The sequence below is a fragment of the Bos taurus genome, chromosome 23, assembly GCF_002263795.3.
Source record: "Bos taurus isolate L1 Dominette 01449 registration number 42190680 breed Hereford chromosome 23, ARS-UCD2.0, whole genome shotgun sequence".
Taxonomy (NCBI): Eukaryota; Metazoa; Chordata; class Mammalia; order Artiodactyla; family Bovidae; genus Bos; species Bos taurus.
The window spans coordinates 16,667,013-16,683,702 of NC_037350.1; the positions used below are offsets into that span (position 1 = coordinate 16,667,013).

General features: G+C 57.9%; 1 protein-coding gene across 1 annotated transcript; it reads right to left on the reverse strand.

Moving 5' to 3' along the window:
- Window positions 1–594: 594 nt before the first annotated feature.
- CUL7 (cullin 7) lies at window positions 595–16,515 on the reverse strand. The gene is made up of 26 exons (XM_005223551.5): window positions 16,159–16,515; window positions 14,719–15,306; window positions 14,136–14,287; window positions 13,505–14,002; window positions 12,637–12,778; window positions 12,347–12,543; window positions 11,882–12,110; window positions 10,869–11,106; window positions 10,666–10,771; window positions 8,945–9,172; window positions 8,580–8,670; window positions 8,305–8,476; window positions 8,021–8,126; window positions 7,623–7,718; window positions 7,313–7,488; window positions 7,071–7,204; window positions 6,571–6,753; window positions 6,236–6,342; window positions 5,962–6,144; window positions 4,345–4,505; window positions 3,965–4,181; window positions 3,548–3,854; window positions 2,724–2,869; window positions 2,474–2,600; window positions 2,180–2,385; window positions 595–1,891 (listed from the first exon to the last, which is right to left on the reverse strand). Exons 2-26 carry the CDS (start codon window positions 15,296–15,298, stop codon window positions 1,568–1,570), a joined length of 5,106 nt encoding a protein of 1,701 aa, XP_005223608.1. The 5' UTR covers window positions 15,299–15,306; window positions 16,159–16,515; the 3' UTR covers window positions 595–1,567.
- Between the last annotated feature and the right edge of the window lie 175 nt (window positions 16,516–16,690).

A 16,690-nucleotide genomic window follows, 5' to 3' on the forward strand; every position in this document is an offset into this window, starting at 1 on the left:
GGTTAGATGAAGGCTGTAGCTACCAGGATGGTTGGCCTGGCCCAGAGAGTGAGGGAGCACTGCAGAGTCCCAGTTGTCACATGAATAAATCCTAATTTAATGCCCAAACAGTGATTCTAGCTGATAAAAGCAGAAAGAATACTGAACTATTTGGCTCACAGAAACACTAAGAAGGCTGGAGAGAAGCTCCAAAAAGGAGTGAGGGATAAAGTCAGAGCAGTGAGAAGCACTCCAGGTCCTACTGCAGAACCAGAGTCACTGTGAAGATGTCAGCTCCACCGCCAAAGGTTCACTCCCCTTCCCTCTGCTCCAGACCGAGATGTTCCCAGCTGAGGCCTCTAGTCACCTGCCTGCAAGGGGGATGCTGGGAAAGCAAGTGTCTGGTCTTTAACGTGGTGGGAGGTGAGCTCTACCTTCTTCCTAGGTTTGTGGTAGGGTGTTTCCAAGCATGAGAAACAGGTTCAGGTGAAAATCGGTTGAAAACTGATACATGCCCACCACAAGGCTGTATTGGCCCCAACTTCCAACCTGCTACTTTCCCCCTTCAAGGAGGAGGCAGAGGAGATGTAGGAAAGCACTGAGCTTCAGTTTGGGTTAGTTTGGTTGGTTTTGGTTTTTATTAACAGCTTTATTGAGATACAATTCACATACCGTAGACTTTACTCATTTAAAGTGTTAACAGTTCAGTGATTTTAAATATATTCACAGAATTGACCATCACCACAGTTTTTTAACATTTTCAACACCCCCAAAAGAAATGCCATACCTTGTAGCAGTTACTCCTCAGTTTTTCCCAATCCCCCCAACTACAGGCAACCACTAAACCACATTCTGTCTCTGACTGGCCAACTGGGGGACATGACTATAAATGGGATCATTATGTGGTCCTTGGTGTGCAAACCAGCTCAAGGGCTTTAAGGATCAGGGAAGCAAAAGTCAAAGCCTGGGAATGTTTGCCCTGCAGAGACGGAAAGTCCTGAGGGCAGGGAAGGCTACTGGTGTGCGGGAGTGCACAGGGGCAAGGAGGAGCCATGGGAGCTGCAGTTCCTTCTAACCCAGATCCTAGAGCTTCCAGGTAGAACATGTTAAGGTCCTGGGGGCCTGCAGTGGCCACAGGGGTCCTTTATCTCACCTTCCCTGTCAGCCTTAGCTCCAGAGGGCACAGTGTCCAATCAATTCCACAAACGAGAAAAGTAGATCCCTGCTTGATGATCTGCTGAAGTTGCAAGCCATCCAGCTAGTGGCGAGATGGGCTTGACTCTCCAGCCTGCCAGGTGAAAGCTCTTCTGACCACATACCCTTCAAGAAGGCTCATCCCTGGAGTACACTTAATTCCCCCAGCTGAGAGGAGGGTGCTCAGTCCCACACAGCCTGCCATCCTCACGCAAAGGACCCTGGCATGGCATGATTCAGCCTCAGAGCTGAGGGCTCCTGTCTCCTTTCAGCCAGGAAAGTCCCCACCCTTGGCAGACCCCTGGCAGTTACCACACAGGCCAAGTAATCAAACTCCTGCATTTTATTCTGTGGAAAGCCCCGGCCGTACCTAGCCCTGACCCTGTCTCCAGGGCTACCGGAAGGTAGAGAAGCTCTGGGTGCTTGTGCAGGAGGCATAGGGCACGCCCCGGGAGCGGATCTGCAGGGTGTGGAAGGTGAGGGGTGGGTTGGGGCCCAAGGAGCCTGGGTTCAGGGACTCAGTGTGAGGCTCCATGACAGTCATGGGAACCGCATAAGACAGCATCTGGGGCCGGTCGTCCTGGCGTCTCACCGTGCCCTTGCCCAGCAGGTGCAGGATGCAGGAGAGAACGTCAGCACTGCCGCAGGTGGACCCCCTGCCAAGGCTGCTGACCAGGCCCCTGGGGGGACACGGGCCCTTCTGCCAAGCCTCCAGCACCTGGTGTAGAGGGCCAAAGGGAAAAGAGGTCAGGGACGCCCAGCTTACCCCACCTCTAGCCCCCAGTCCAAGGACAGCGAGGCCCAACCTCACTTCTCACCCACCTACAGGGTCCACAGTGAGCCAAGACTTTGCATGGGGATCCACCTCCTCCTGGAGACTGCCCCCACCCCGCAGGGCCCCCACCTCCTCCTGGAGACTGCCCCCACCCCGCAGGGCCCCCACCTCCTCCTGGAGACTGCCCTCCAACTGACAAAGCCCCCTCACCCACCACCCACCCCAACCTACCAGACAGACAAGCTGGTCGATGTGCAGCCCCTCGTCCCCATGGGCTTTGAGGATTCGGACAATGAGGCAGTTGAGAAGGTTCCGTCTCTTCTCCAAGTTCCGGCCCTCTTCGTCCTCAGCTTTCAGGTATGTCTGAGCTGGGATGAGCCACACATTGCCCCTCCGAGGCCTGGGTTCCTCACTGCTGTCTCGAATCTTGAGCAATCCTGAAATAAGCGCTGGTCACTTGGCAGGGGTCCCCCGAGGACACTGGCCCCAGCTCAGGACACAGGCCCCAGTGCCCTAAGTACAGACCTGCTGGGGTGTCCTTTGTCTCATCAAGGTCCAGGGGGCCCCTTGAGGAAGTCAGAGGCCCAACTGCCTGATTCAGCACATCTGGAGGGAGCCCCGAGAGTGACAGCAGACTCTCCACAGAGACCGCCTTGGGAAGAAGAGGGAAGCATCAGGGCCTCCCAGGGTGAGGGGGCAGGGAAGAGAGAGGGTGGAGAGAAGAAAGAGGATGGACAGGTCGCGGGAGCAGGGAGGCGTGGGGGAGCTGGGCCACCTTCAGCTCGTTGAAATGCAGTAGCAGCCACATCTGCACGGTGGACACATGCAGCGTCTGGTCCCCGAACTGCAGCTCTGCCCGGCCCAGCCACGTCCACTGCAGTCGCCTTTGCGGGGCCCGCTCCAGGGCAGGGTAGGTCTGACCTGAGGAGTGTCAGGGAGGCGGCAGGAGTTGGGGAGTTGGAGAGGACGCGCCATCGCTGGAGTTTTGTCCTCACTAACCTCTGCAGAGCCTGGGGTCCAGCGTGTCTGGACACTGGCTCTTGGTCTGAGCTTCCAGAGCTTGGCCTTCCTTGAGTCTGCCTCCTGGGTCAGCCTCAGGTATCTGGGAGCCCACCCCGTGCCAGGCAGCTCATGATCAGTGCCTCCGAGGGGTTCTCCATTTTTTTAAGGGAGACAAAGCCACAAAGTGAGAAAGGACTGGGGCTCTCATCAAGTTGGAAACAATGTCTTGAAGCTGGTGGAGGAGCTCTCTGAGAGCAAGGTCTCAGTATCACCCACCTATTTTTCACTGCCCAGCCCAGGATCAGCCCCCAGTGGGGAGCTGAGGTTACGATGACTGACCAGGAACAGACACCCACCACCTTCTGTGGACCTCAGGTGCCTCCTGCCTCCATCCTTCCCACCATAAAGGAAGTCCCAGGTCATTATTTGAAAAATAGAAACAGCAAGAGTCCCGGGATCTGGTGCCCTTTCACCCCACCCCTACTCCAAACCTAAGCTCCAGTCTTTTCTCAAATCTACAGGCTGCCAGCCCCAGGTTATTTCCCAGCATCTCATCCTCTTCCCAGGTCCCCAGTTCCCTCAGCCCAAGCTGCTCACGCTTGTTGTAGAAGTTGGAGTATCGGTTCAAGGTGCCCCTCAGGTAGGCAGGCAGGCAGGTTCTGGGGTTGAGTGTGTGGCAGATGGAGGCGGTGGGCCAGCAGCGTGGCGACAGGACGAGCACAGACACTTCTGGCATCGCCCCTTCATAGTAGAGGTCCTCGCTCTCGTCCTCCTCCTCCTCCTCCTCCTCCTCCCCCGCCACGCCGGCTGCTGCTGCCGCCGCCACGGCCCCAGCTTCCAGCTCAGCTTCCTCCCCGGTCCCTCTCTCATGGCCCCTGCCACTGGCGCTGGCGTCACGGCTCACCTGAAGATGGAACACAGGGTGCCCCTAAGCCAGCCGGCTCCTCGGTCTGTCCCAAGCCTCTCTCTGCCTTCCTCTCTTCTTGCTACTTTAGTTCCCTCCCCCGCTCCCACCTGTATCTTCTTCTCTGTGTCCTCCAGCTTCAGGAGCTCCTGATCCAGCCGCTGGAGCTGGTATACGTGGAACTGGCGCTGCAGCTCCTCCGAGGTGCTCAGGCTCCGCAACATCTGCTGGGGGAGGCGGGTGGGGAAGCAGGGGCCGATCTGCTCCAGCACGGCCCCCTCCAGCCAGCTCGAGCCCACGCCCAGGAGACGGTCCGCCATGTAGTGCCTGCAGCGTGCACAGCCCAGGCCGAGCCTTGGTGAGGCTGCCTGGCAGGGCCTCCCACTCCAAGACTCCAGCCTACCCAGACCCCAGCCCCCCAGACCCCAAGGGCTTGCCTTGCCCATCATCCTGCCTCCCCCCACCTCCCACTCCCTCGGTCCACACTCACTGGTAGTAATGCTCGAAAGTGGTGGCTATCTCCAGGCCAGAGAAGATGAGGACGGTTTCCAGGCATCGCTGCAGTTGGGCCAGCATCTCCATTCCCCGGGCCCCACCAATCCGGCTGCCCTGGATCCGCTGGTCGATGTGTCGGGCAAACTGCTCACTCACCTGGGCAGTGGGAAGAGCACAGGAAAACTGTGAAGGAGGCGAGATCGGGTGTGTTCAGGGTGGTATGATCGTAGTCAGAAACTGAAGGAGAGAATGAAGCTGGTGAGTGGGAGCACAGGGAGGAGGAGGGTCTGAGGAAGGAAATATGAATGGCCAGCAGCTTTATCAACTGGTCAACAATTTTATAAAATTCATAAAATCATTAACAACTGTGTACATTAACAATTCTGGGACTTCCCTGATGGTCCAATGGTTAAGACTCCATGCTACCAATGCAGGGGGCCCGGGTTTATCCCACGTGCCACAACTAAGACGTGACACCCCCAAATAAATTCAGTAAAATAAAGAATGTTAAAAAAAAATACTAACAATGATAAACACAATTTTCACATTTAGCATGTCTGCTGCTGCTGCTAAGTCACTTCAGTCGTGTCCGACTCTGTGACCCCAGAGACGGCAGCCCACCAGGCTCCCCCGTCCCTGGGATTCTCCAGGCAAGAACACTGGAGTGGGTTGCCATTTCCTTCTCCAATGCATGAAAGCGAAAAGTGAAAGTGAAGTCACTCAGTGGTGTCCGACCCTCAGCGACCGCATGGACTGCAGCCCTCCAGGCTCCTCCGTCCATGGGATTCTCCAGGCAAGAGTACCAGAGTGGGGTGCCATTGCCTTCTCCTTAGCATGTCTAAAATCCAACAATAATAATTTAACACAAGGAGACAAGCACACAAGGCCACTGAGATAAAGTGAGTCACGTGAATTTTCCGATTTGTGAACTTGGAGGGAAGAGACTCCATCTATCTTCAGCTCTTATCACAGTGCCTGACACATATTAAGTATTAAAAGTGTTAGTTGGTCAGTCATGTCCAAGTCTTCGTGACCCCATGGACTGTAGCCCACTAGGTTCCTCTGTCCATGGGATTCAGCAGGCAGTAATACTGGAGTGGGTTAAGCACTTGTTAAATATTTTTGGAATAATAGGAATGGTGGAGGAAATTATAGTATATCCATTTGATGGACTCTATGCAAAAATTTGAGGACAAATAGCAACATGAAAATGACTTTTAATGTAAGGGTCAAAAGAAAACAGGATAAAGCATTTAGCTACTCGTGGGTAAAACTAAGTGAAATCAAGCACGCAAGTAGAAGAAGGTATGCAGAGAGATATTAGAATGGCACAAAGCAGGTCATTTTTTTCCTTTTATCTTTTTGTGTGTGTGTGAGATCTTAGTTCCTTGCCCAGGGATGGAATTTGGGCCCACAGCAGTGAAAGTACAGGGTCCTAACCATTGGGCAACCAGGGAATTCCCTTTTTTTTTTCTTTTTAGATTTCTGATAACATGGTCTATACCAACACATGCTTCTTGCTGAGTGGGAACATAGGGGGTGGGCAACTCTGAGGAGGGGAAGGGAGAGTTTGAGGGGAGAGGTCCCAGGGGAGGGGACACAGGAGGCTTACGTGGGCAGCTCTGAGGAAAGGCAGCTTCAGCAGGGCACCAGCACAGCCATTCTGCAGCGCCAGCAAAAAGGCTGCCCGTGGCCCAAACAGCTCGGAGCTCGCCTTCTGCAGATTACTGAAGTGTTCGCAGTAGCGGGGCACAAAGTCATCATCCCGCCAGCGTGAGGTCAGAAAGCTGTGCACCTGGAGAGTGGGAGGTGGCAGCGTGATGGCAACCCAACACACCAGGGGCACAGCTCCGCCGGCCCGCCCCGTCCGGCCCGCCTCGGCCCACCTGCTCCTCCACCACCGCCCGCCAGCAGCGCGTCAGGTTTCTCATGATGCTGCTGGGAAGCCCCCGGGTGGCCAGGGAGCTCCAGTCGTGGCTTCTGTTTCTGCCCTCTGTGGACACAGGGGAAGGGGCAGAGGAAGGGCAGGGGAAGCCCCTCAGCTCCTGGGTCCCCCATTCAGTGGTGAGCCCAGGGGATCTTTCCAGACACACTGCCCACCGAAATGATGCTCCCCGGTGGGGGTGACACAAACCAGGAGGCGAGCAGCAGGCTGAGCATGCAGGGAGGGGACAGTGAGGAAGGAGACGCCCCCACCCCCAAGCCAGCTCCCAGCACTCACTGGGCCGAGGCGTGGCCGCCACCGAGGGGGGCGCTTCGCAGGGCTCCACGTGCACCAGCAGGTGGGTGAGGCGGCGCACCCGGGAGGAGAATGCTGCCGCGCGGCTCTGCGGGTTGTGGGCAGCCTCCCGACACTCCAGGTACTGGTCCAACAGCCAGCCCAGTGGGCTGACGCCTTCTTCATCTGGAGGTGGGAAGAACAAGCTAAGGCAGGGCGAGTGTGCAGAGCCTGCCGAGGAGGCTGGCCTGGATGGGCGTGCAGAGGAAGAGCAGTGGACCGCATGGGAGGGGAGGGAGCAAGGGCCCTCCTGACTGCGTGGGGTCAGCTGACACTGGGACACGTGGAAAGGAGGCGCCCCTGGGCTGTGAGAAGCGGGGGGCTTGGGGAGGCCGAATAAATTTCAGGTGCCAAATGGGCCAAAGGCGTCACCCAGGGAAGAGCAAGAAGGGGCTGGTGCGTGGGGCTGAGTGTCAGGATGGTGAATGGGCCGGGCCGGTTACCAGGGCAGGTGATGTTCTGCACCAGGGGGCTGACCAGGGCCTCCCAGCAGGTCTTGCCCAGTGCCTGGGCGGCCTCTTCGTCAGGGAGGAAGCAACTGGCAAAGTTCTGCTCGTGGCGTAGGGCCCCGTTGAGTCTGGGAAGGGGAGCGGGTAGGAAGGTGTTGGGGGCTACAGGCCCAAGTCCACCAGCCTGAGACTGCAGGCTACCCCTCAGGCACACAGGCGCGCCTGTGCTCGCACACCTGGAGCTCAGGTGCAGGAGCCCTCTGCGGTCCTCTGCGATGTCCTGGCTCCAAGCCTGTGCCCGGACCATGTAGAAGAGGCGTGTGTGGCGGCACAGCTGCTCCCGGAACACCGGCCAGAAGGTGGGCTTGGGGCCCAGGACCTCCAAGCCCCGAATGCGCGTGTCAATGCCGCCCTGCAACGCACATAGGCCCGTTTCCCCCGGCCCCACACACTCCTCAGGACGGGCTGGAGTGCTGGTCCGAGAACTACAAGTCACAGTGCAGAGCGTGGGGCCCACGGCCCCCACCCCATGTCCCCTAGCCCCACCTGCTGGCAGCGCTTTATGCGGATCTGGATGACGGGCCAGACGCGGCTCAGGTTCTCCAGGAGGACCACTCGGCTGGCGGAGGGCATCACATTCACCTGGTGGGGTGGGGGCAAGCAGAGAGCATGGTCACTGCCCGCTGTGTGGATGGGAGTGCTGAAGGCACCCAGTCTGTTCCTGTTCCCTGCTGTCCCTCCTTCCCCCAGCCCTAGGGTGCATGGGGTCCTGACGGAAGGGATCCTAATACCACCCTCACCGCTCGGGGCCTGATGCCATCACAGGGGTGCAGGGGCGGACTTCATCTTCTATGGGGTTCAAGAGGGAGGAACACGGGCTTTTAGGGATCTGGGTAGGAGGGTTGATCCCGTGAGGGGTGGCCAAACGGCACAAGGGGCCCTACCGAGTTGAGTTCCGTGTTAAGGGAGGTGGCGCTGTCGCCCCCGAACACCACCACCCTGGCGGGCATGTAGCTCAAGTCCTCGCTAGCCACCAGCAGAGCCAGCTGCCTGGGAGGGATGAGGGCAGAGGAACCAGTCAGCACCAGATTCAGTCACGTCCCCACAGACACAGCCAGGGGGACCTTTTGGTCACGTTCAGGGGGACGGGGGCCCTCCCCAAGACCAACAGCAGGGAAGTCACGAGAAGGCGAGGGTGTGTGCCAGGCGCAGGCCTGGGGCGCGCTACCTGATGAGGATGCCCTGCTGCATGTGCAGGGTGATGCGGTGGGAGCCGGCGCTGCCGTTGGACTCCCAGTAGGTCTTGGGGTTGCGGTCCGTCAGCTTGCTGGCCCTGTGCGGGTTGGACGACACCTCCACCTTCTCCCAGCACTTGTCCTCCTTCACCTCCATGCTGGAGCCTGCAGGCACGCGGGAAGGGGTGGTGGTCACAGCCTGGCAGATGCAGGGGGGAAAACACTTGGAGGTGTGGAGACTCGGGGTGGTGAGGGTACACGCACGAACCCTGGCACAGGTATCTGAGGAACACATCGAAGAAGGGGATGTTGATGGGGCGGTGGGTTCGTCTGTGGTCTTCGATCTGGCCCAGCACCATCTGCAGCCGGGACATGGAGAGAAAGGGTGCGGGGAGGGGGCAGGGACACGGAGACACGGGTGGAGGAAAAACCCAGCAGCTGTGGGACCACTTCCATGCCACTGGCAGAGCAGGGTCAGCGAGCCAAGAGGGGCCGAGAACCAACGCCCCCCAGGTTCACTAGACTCACCTGCCTTCCAGCTTCAGAAACACACACCCCTTCCCCTGCCACCGCTAGGGTTTCATACTCTCACCCAGCTGTGAACCACTAGTGTCCCCTGACCTTCCCCCTGACCTGGATACAGCCTCCCAGGATGTTGGTGGTGAGCTTCCGGTAGAGGTGGGCATGCTTCTCGCACTTGAACACCATGTCCCGCAGCTCCTGAGCCAGCTCCAGCTTTCCCAGGTGCTTCTCCAGGGCCTTGGAGATGGCATCCCGGGCTCCCAGCTGATTGAGCACCACAGCATAGTCCCTGCTCACGGAGGCCAGGCGGTGCAGGAAGAGGATCAGCTCCTGGAGCACCTGGGATGAGCGTGGGGGCGGTGAATAAAGGGGATGGACCACAAGGCATCTTCAGCAGTGCTGACTACACACCTACTGTGTGCCGGGCTACTGCGGTGAACACAGAGTGAGGAAGTGAAGAGACAGGGATGGGGCTTCCCACAGAATCCGCCTGCCAATGCAGGGGACACAGGTTCAACCCCTGGTCCAGGAAGATCCCCCATGCCTCGGGACAGCTAAGCCCAGGCGCCACAACTACTGAGGCCGAGCTCTAGAACCCGTGAGCTGCAACTACCGAAGTCCACACACCTAGAGTTTGTGTTGCACAACGAGAGAAGTCATCGCAATGAGAAGCCCACGCACCACAACGAAGAGCAGTTCTCACGTGCCACAACTAGAGAGAGCCCACGCGCAGCCACAGAGACCCAGAGTGGTCTTAAGTAATACACAAATTAATAAAAAGAAAATAAGCAGCTTGAAAACTCAGCATTAAAAGAGAGAGAGACAGGGATGGGGAGGCGTGAGGGCTTGGTGAAGTTGGAGAACCAAACAAACTGCAATGGGAAAGCCAAGAGGTGCCCTGGACCTGGGGTTGTGGGCCACTGACTACGCTGCCAACAGGTGTCGGGGGCATCTCTGGTTGTTTCTTCTCAGGCCCAGCTGTCCCAGAACCAGCTGTGGGGCTGGGTTTTGAGATGCTCAGGCCTCAAGCAGAGACACCTGAGGGCAAGGAGGGGGCCAAGAGGGAGCAGATGTGTGTAAGCCCACCACAGCGCTAAAACCTGGGGAGCAGCCAAAGGTGTGTGCTGCAAACATGCACTGCCTCCAGGACTCCAGTTCTCTGACCCCTTCCCAAGCCTTCAGTGCCCAGGAGCGCTCCAGGGCAGGCGGCTGTGATGGCCCCCACCCCCACCCCGCCTCCTTCACTCCCCTTTCCTCCACAGGCTCAGCCAGACAGGAGCCACTGAGGCTCTTCTTTGTTGTTGGATTTTGGGGGGCATTCATTTTTTTTTTTTTTTGGCTATGCCCCAGCATAGGGGATCTTAGTTCCCTAACCAGAGATTGAACCAGTGCCTCTTGTAGGGGAAGCACTACCTGAGGAAGTTTCCACTGAGGCTCTTAATGTAACATAAATATAACCTTTTATGTAACAAAAAGAGATGGCAAGTAAGATCACTTCTGGGCTTGTTTATCTAAGGAAACACAGGAAAGATACATAAATGAATACAAGTGGTTACCAAAAAGGGGCATGTTGGGGGGCACTGGGAAAACGGGACTCAGGTGGGAGTGAGAATTTTCAGTTTATACCTTGTTACACCGCTCTCATTTGTGAACTCTGAACAGTATGACCTTTTTAAAATATATATATAATTCAGTTTCAAACACAAAACCCAAACCAAGAGCACAAAGGCTCCATGGTGCCCCCCACCCAGGGTGGGGTAGGATGTCTGCCTTGCCAGAAGCTACCTGGCCTCCTCCCCACTCAGTATCTCCCCAGGGCAGGGTAGGGGTACCTCTCGGTCAGTGTTTGGGGACCGCAGGCAGGCCATGCAGGCGTCCATGGCTTCATGCCAGGGGAGCAAGAGTGCCTCAGGGAAATCCACCAGCTGCATCAGGATTCTGGGGAGCGTGGGGGCGGGGTGGGAGGAGAGAGATGCGCAGTCAGGCTCAGAGACCCTTCTGCCCCGCCCCGCCCCGCCCCACCGCACCCCCTCACCTCAGAACAGCCAGGTGCAGGGGCTTGTTGGCGGCAGGAGTGTCGAGGCTCCGCATGAGCACGAGGAAGGGCTGGGGCTGCCGCTGCAGCTGCAGGAGGAGGGGCTTGGCCTCTCCCTGCTGGGGTCCCTCTGAGCGGAATGCTTCCTCCAGATCCAGGAAGATTTTCCCAGCCGGACCGAAACCCTCTGCCAGACGCTGCAGTGGCGTGTTGGAGCCCTGAGTTGGGGCTTCTTTTGCTACAGGAGAGGGGAAGTCACAAGAGTTGGCCACTGTTAGTGACGGGAAAGGTTGGAAAAGGAGAGACACATTCGTAACTCTCCTGTTACTCTTCTAAAAATATTTTTGATTTTTTTGTTCCCCCTAAAAGTTAGGTTCTGGGGATCTCAGAGCTCTTAATGACAGCTTCATGACAAACTTTTTATTTTGTTTTCTTAAAATAGCAAGGGAGAGACTTCCCCAGCAGTCTAGCTCTGTGCTTCCACTGTAGAGGGCTGGGTTTGGTCTCTGGACAGGGAACTAAAATCTCAAAAGTTGCGAGGTGAGGGCCCCCTTCCAAAATAAAGCAGCAGAGCTTCCTATCCGCAAACAGAAGAGCATTTTCCAGAAGCATGCAATAATCTGTTTTTCCCTCCAGCAGAAAAAATTCAACGTGAGGACTTCCAGGGCTTCAAAATCTCTTGCAATGTTTGTGCTGTTTGGCTGTGCCTCTCACCTTGCAGGATCTTAGTTCCCCGACCAGGGATCAAACCCAGGCCACTGTAGTGAAAGTGCCAAGTCTTAATCACTGGACCGCTAGGGAACTCCCGCAACGTTCTAACCTTACATCCTCCTTCATTCTTTGGAGGGAGCACAACGTCTGCTTCTCCATTCACTGCTAATCTCAACATTTCAGACTCTTCCTAAAGTGCCATCGGTCTCAAGACAGGATTGCACAAAACCCAGCACAGACGTCTCTCCTGGGCTAACGCCCTTGGGCCACTATGCAGAGCTGCTGTCCATGTGGCACCCCACCTTCCACTCTGGCCGCGTCAGCTGATTCCTGAGGCTGGGCCCAGGCTTCCAGCAGGGACGGGTGGGCCAGCTGCCCTGCCAGGGCCTCGGGCCCATACTTCCTGTAGACGCGGCAGTTGAGCAGGTCCCTGAGGGCGCTGTCGTCGAGTCGCTGTGGCAGAGCCAGCAGCAGGTCTTGGGCCAACTCCGTGGGCACGGCCAGTTCAGCCAGGATCTCGTCATCCAGAACCTGCCATCAGGGGAAACGCTCTCGCTGCAGGTGGCTCTACCCGCCTGCACAGGCGCTTGCCAGGGGACGGGTTCTCTGCATGCGCCTTCTCCACCCCGAACCTCTCATGGCAGGCTCCTCCCAAACAGTTTGCCAACCCCAAACATCCTAGACTCCTCCCCTGAAGCCCCTTACGCTGTCAGCCTCTGCTTCCCATCCCCAGCCTTCCACACCCCCCTAACACAGTCCGGCTCTACCTCCCCGTCCAGGTTCTCCTGAAGGATCTGGAGAACCTCCTGATGGTCAGGGCCGTCCAGCTTCTTGATGAAGAAGAGGAGCTCCCACCACTCGGCCTGAGTCAGGTGTTCACTCTCCTCAGTGTCCTCGTCCTCAGGCCACACGTAGGGCACAGCATAGAGCTCGGTCATGGGCTTCCAGCGCCAGGATGGCAGGGCTGTGGAAATGGGCCACAGGGCGCAGAGATGTCGCTGCCCGCCCCCACCGGACCACTGCTCCAAGCTGACGCCAGCTTCCTCTCTGGGCTCACCTGTGCCCACGGCTGCACTGACCGCTGCCCCCTGGTACTCATCAGCAGCCTCAACCATGTTCTCGATGTCTTCCTCAAAGCCCAGAATCTCCAGCATGTGCCAGTGCACCCAATAGGTGCGGCCTGTTGACTCCCACAGCACCTGGGGGAAACGGGAAAAATAGGGAAGGGGCCAAGAGGTTACCTAGTGACTGGCTATGACCTGATGATGAATGTGGACCCACAGCCCTCAGGGTGACCACCTGGCCAGGTTTGGAAAAACCTCCAAAGAGCAGAACACATGGTATATGGAGAAGCCACGTGAGCACGTAAAGGATGTCTTCTCTAAACGGGAACATCTTTCTTCTCTCCTATCCTTGGTGGCTTTTTTTTTTTTTTTAGTATTTATTTATTTGGCTGCCCCGGGTCTTAGTTCCGGCATGTGAGATCTTCGATCTTCATTGCAGCATGTGGGAGCTTAGCTGCAGAGAGTGGGATCTAATTCCCAGACCAGGAATCAAATTGGGGCCCCCTGCATTGGGAACGTGGAGTCTTCATCACTGGACCACCAGGGAAGTCCCTATTCTTGGCAGCTTACGCCCCTATACTTCCTCCTGGCCTTAACCACAGTCTTGCTGAACTTGACCTTTGGAACGGTCTCATTGTTACCAGGTTCTTCGTGGGAGTGAGTCTCCCTGACCTCAGAGTCTTCTACAGACAAATTTTCTCAGCCCTCCAAATGGCTCCTCTCTTAATCGCTGACTCCCTTTTACCCTCCCAAGCTTACTGAGGGTTTTCACTGTGAGTAGCATGCTGGAGCCCCCAGCATGAAGCGTGAAGCCCCAGCGATGCCCCACGCAGACAGACCCCCAGCGGTGGCCCTCCTCACCTGAACAGGGGGCACGCCATTGTTGCTCTGCCGGAACTCGCCCTCGTCGCCCGCGCTGATCTCCTCGTAGTCATCCAGCATCCGCACTCGCATGCCCGGCTGCAGCGCATCCCGCACATACAAGGCATAGGTATTACCACTTGCGAACTCAGAGCGAGGTCGAAACCTCCTTGACCTCCTGCGGGAAGGCAAGGCCTGGGCAGGTGGGAGCCCTGGGCCCTCATCCACCAGCTGGGGCTGGAAGATGGAACCGGAGGGCTGTCCCGAGGGCCCCTGTCTGCTCCAGACCTGGTCCCAGCGCATGGCCTGCACCAGCTCTGAGATCAGCGTGCCCATGGCCATGCTGAACTCCAGCTCCAGGCGACCCCTCTCCCCACTCAGCTCCTCAGGAGTGGAGTTCGGGGCTCCTGGTTCCGCAGCAGTGTCATTCAACTGATCCAGGAGGAAGGTGACATGCAAATAGCGCTTCACCAGGGAGAAGAGCAGCCTTCCTGGGACCTGCAGGACACAAACTCTGGTCTACACTTACCTTGTTCCAGCTTTCTCTCCACACTGTCCTCTGAGGGCAGGTGCAAAGGCCCAGTCCCCAGGTTTTGTCCACAGCTCCCTCCCAATACTCCCCACAGAATACCTGTGGCAGCTGAATGCCCTCAAAAGACATCGGGTGTTCAGAGAGCGTGGCCTGTGCAAACAGTGCCAGCAGAGCACAGCGGCTGTCAAAATCCAGGTGTTTCTCAATGGCCTCTTGCTGGCTTAGTGAGAAAAGGATCTGGGTCCGGGTCCCTGGAACCCACATTCCAATCAGTAACAGCTCCTAACCTCGTCCTTCCCAGACCCCTCTTGTGGACCCTTTACTCTTAGTTCACACCTTTTGCTGTCACACAGCAGAATGACACGATTTGCTGCTTTGCTCCAAAAGCCAAAGCTTACTATATTATTCTACCTTATTACTGCCTCATCTGCAAAAATTTAAGTCTAAACTCTTCCTCCACCTAGGAAAACAGTTAATAGGAGGTTCTTGAAGATTCAGTCTTCCCTTTCTGCAGAGATGTCCACACTCACCTTCCCACCTCCCTCCCTGCAATGTGAAGAGAAGGGTCACAGAATCATTTACATACTGCTGAGATCAGGGGCGCCTATCATAGGGCCCTGTGAGATGTTAAGCTGACCCAGCCCCTCTCCAGCTCCCCTTTCCTCCCCACGCTGCCCCTCACCAGCATCATGGGAGGCCAGGGCTTGAATCATCCGGCCTGCGCTCCAGCGAATCTGATAATCGGGACTGCTAAGCATGTGCATGAGCAAGTCCAGGACCCTTGGGTCCTTGAAGACCCCGGTGAGGGGCTCAATGCTGGCGTAGGCGCTGAGCACGTGGACAGTGTGGAGCAGAGGAGCGGGAGGAATGGTGCCCACACATTCCTCCAGCTGCCGAAGCGCCCTCTGAATCAGAGACTTCACGTCAGTTTCCATCTCCCCCAGCACGGATTTGTCCAGCGCTCCAGCCTCTCCTGCTGTCTCCTGGGAGGGCCCGATGACCTGGCCGTCCTCGCCCAGCATCTTGTGGCAGTTGGCATAGATTTCGTCATTGGACATCCATAGCAGGATGTGCTCAGCCTTGCAGTCCACGTGGTTGGAGCCCCCTTCCCCGTCATCCCCACGCCGGAGGATGAGCCAGCGGATCTGGTACTCAGGATGCCCATCATGGCCCACTCGCTGGCGGATCAGCTCGTCTGGATAAGCGTGCAAGCCGGGCCCCAGGGGCACCCTGAATTCCCTGTAACGGAGTTCCCCCACCATCTTGGCACCTGGCAACACAAGGGAAAGAGAACAGGCAAGCTAGAGTGAGAAGTCAGAAAATCAAGGACATCCAGGAGTTGGGACAGCAAATATGGCAACAGCTGTCAGGCTGGGTGGGGTGAAGCAGGGTCCAGGAGTTGCCTGCTCTAGGCTGGGTGGGGCCAGGCCTAAGCAGAGAATACCCGGGAGTTTGTTCTGAAAGAACTCAAAATTGGCGGGCTAAAAGGAGAGTCCAAGGCCCGGAGTGCAGCATGGAGGGAGCTCCTTTGGAGCAGTGGGGAGGGGACAGTGGGGGCAGGGAAGCCTTGGAATTAAAAGTGAATCCCAGGGCCCTGGACAGGCGGCAGCGGACCTGGGAAGGGGGTATGTGATGCCCAGAGGGATGTGTGTTTTGGGGTGTTGAGGATCGAGAACAGAGTGTGTATGCAAAGGGGTGGTAGTAGCTCTAATGGCTGAAGCACGGGAGAGTCTGCAGGAACAAGAGATCCCGAGATCTGGTGATGGAGTGAGGGCGCAGGGCCGGACGGGCTGGGAGGAGGGGTTGGTGGGCTGAAGGCACCCAAGGCTAGAGGCACTGGAGCATCAAGGTCGGTGGGGGCGACGTGAGGACCCGAACAGTGTGCACAGGAGAACTGATGGGTGAGGGGCGCGCGGTTTCGGGGGACCAGGATGGAAGGCCGAAGAAGCCAGGGGCGCGCGGCAAGGTCCGGGGGTAAGGGGCTAGGCCAAAGAAACCAGGATTCCGAGGCGCAGCGGGATGGGGGACTCGAAGCCCGGGGGTGGGGGGCTGGGGGTGAGTGGGCGGAAGGAAACCCGGGCTCGGAGCGGGGGGGGGGGCGCCGCGGCGGGGCTCGGGCCACCTCAAAAGTCGATGGGGGTCCCAACGCGAGGCCTGTCCTTCGCCGAGCTAGGAACGCGGCACAGACGATGGCGGCGGCGCTGGCAGAGATTTGGGCTCCGCCTGGGCCCCCCGAAGGGGTCGAGGCGGAGAGGCGGGAGGGGGCGTGTCTCCGCAGGCCTGGAGGCCGCAGGGGGCGTGGCGCGCGGGCCCGAGCCCCCGGGGGCCCTGGCGGCCGTCAGCGCCCCACCCGCGCGCAGGTCCGCGGCCTCCCGGGCCCGAAAGGGCGGGGCCCGTCCCCCACCCGCCCGCCTCTGGGAGCCCGGCCACCCGCCTGCCCCGAGCCGCCGCTCATTTCCGCCGAGCAGGGCGGAACACTGGGGGCCCCTGGGGAGCGCCGGGGCGGAGCCGCCGGTGCCACCTCGGCGACGCACGGCGCCTCCTCTCCGGCGCCGCCCTTTCCTCTTCCTTTTGGTCCCCCTCCTTCTGCCACCGGAAGTACCTGCCCCTCTAACCAAAGTCAGAACTGGAGACGACTTTGGAGGTCATTTACT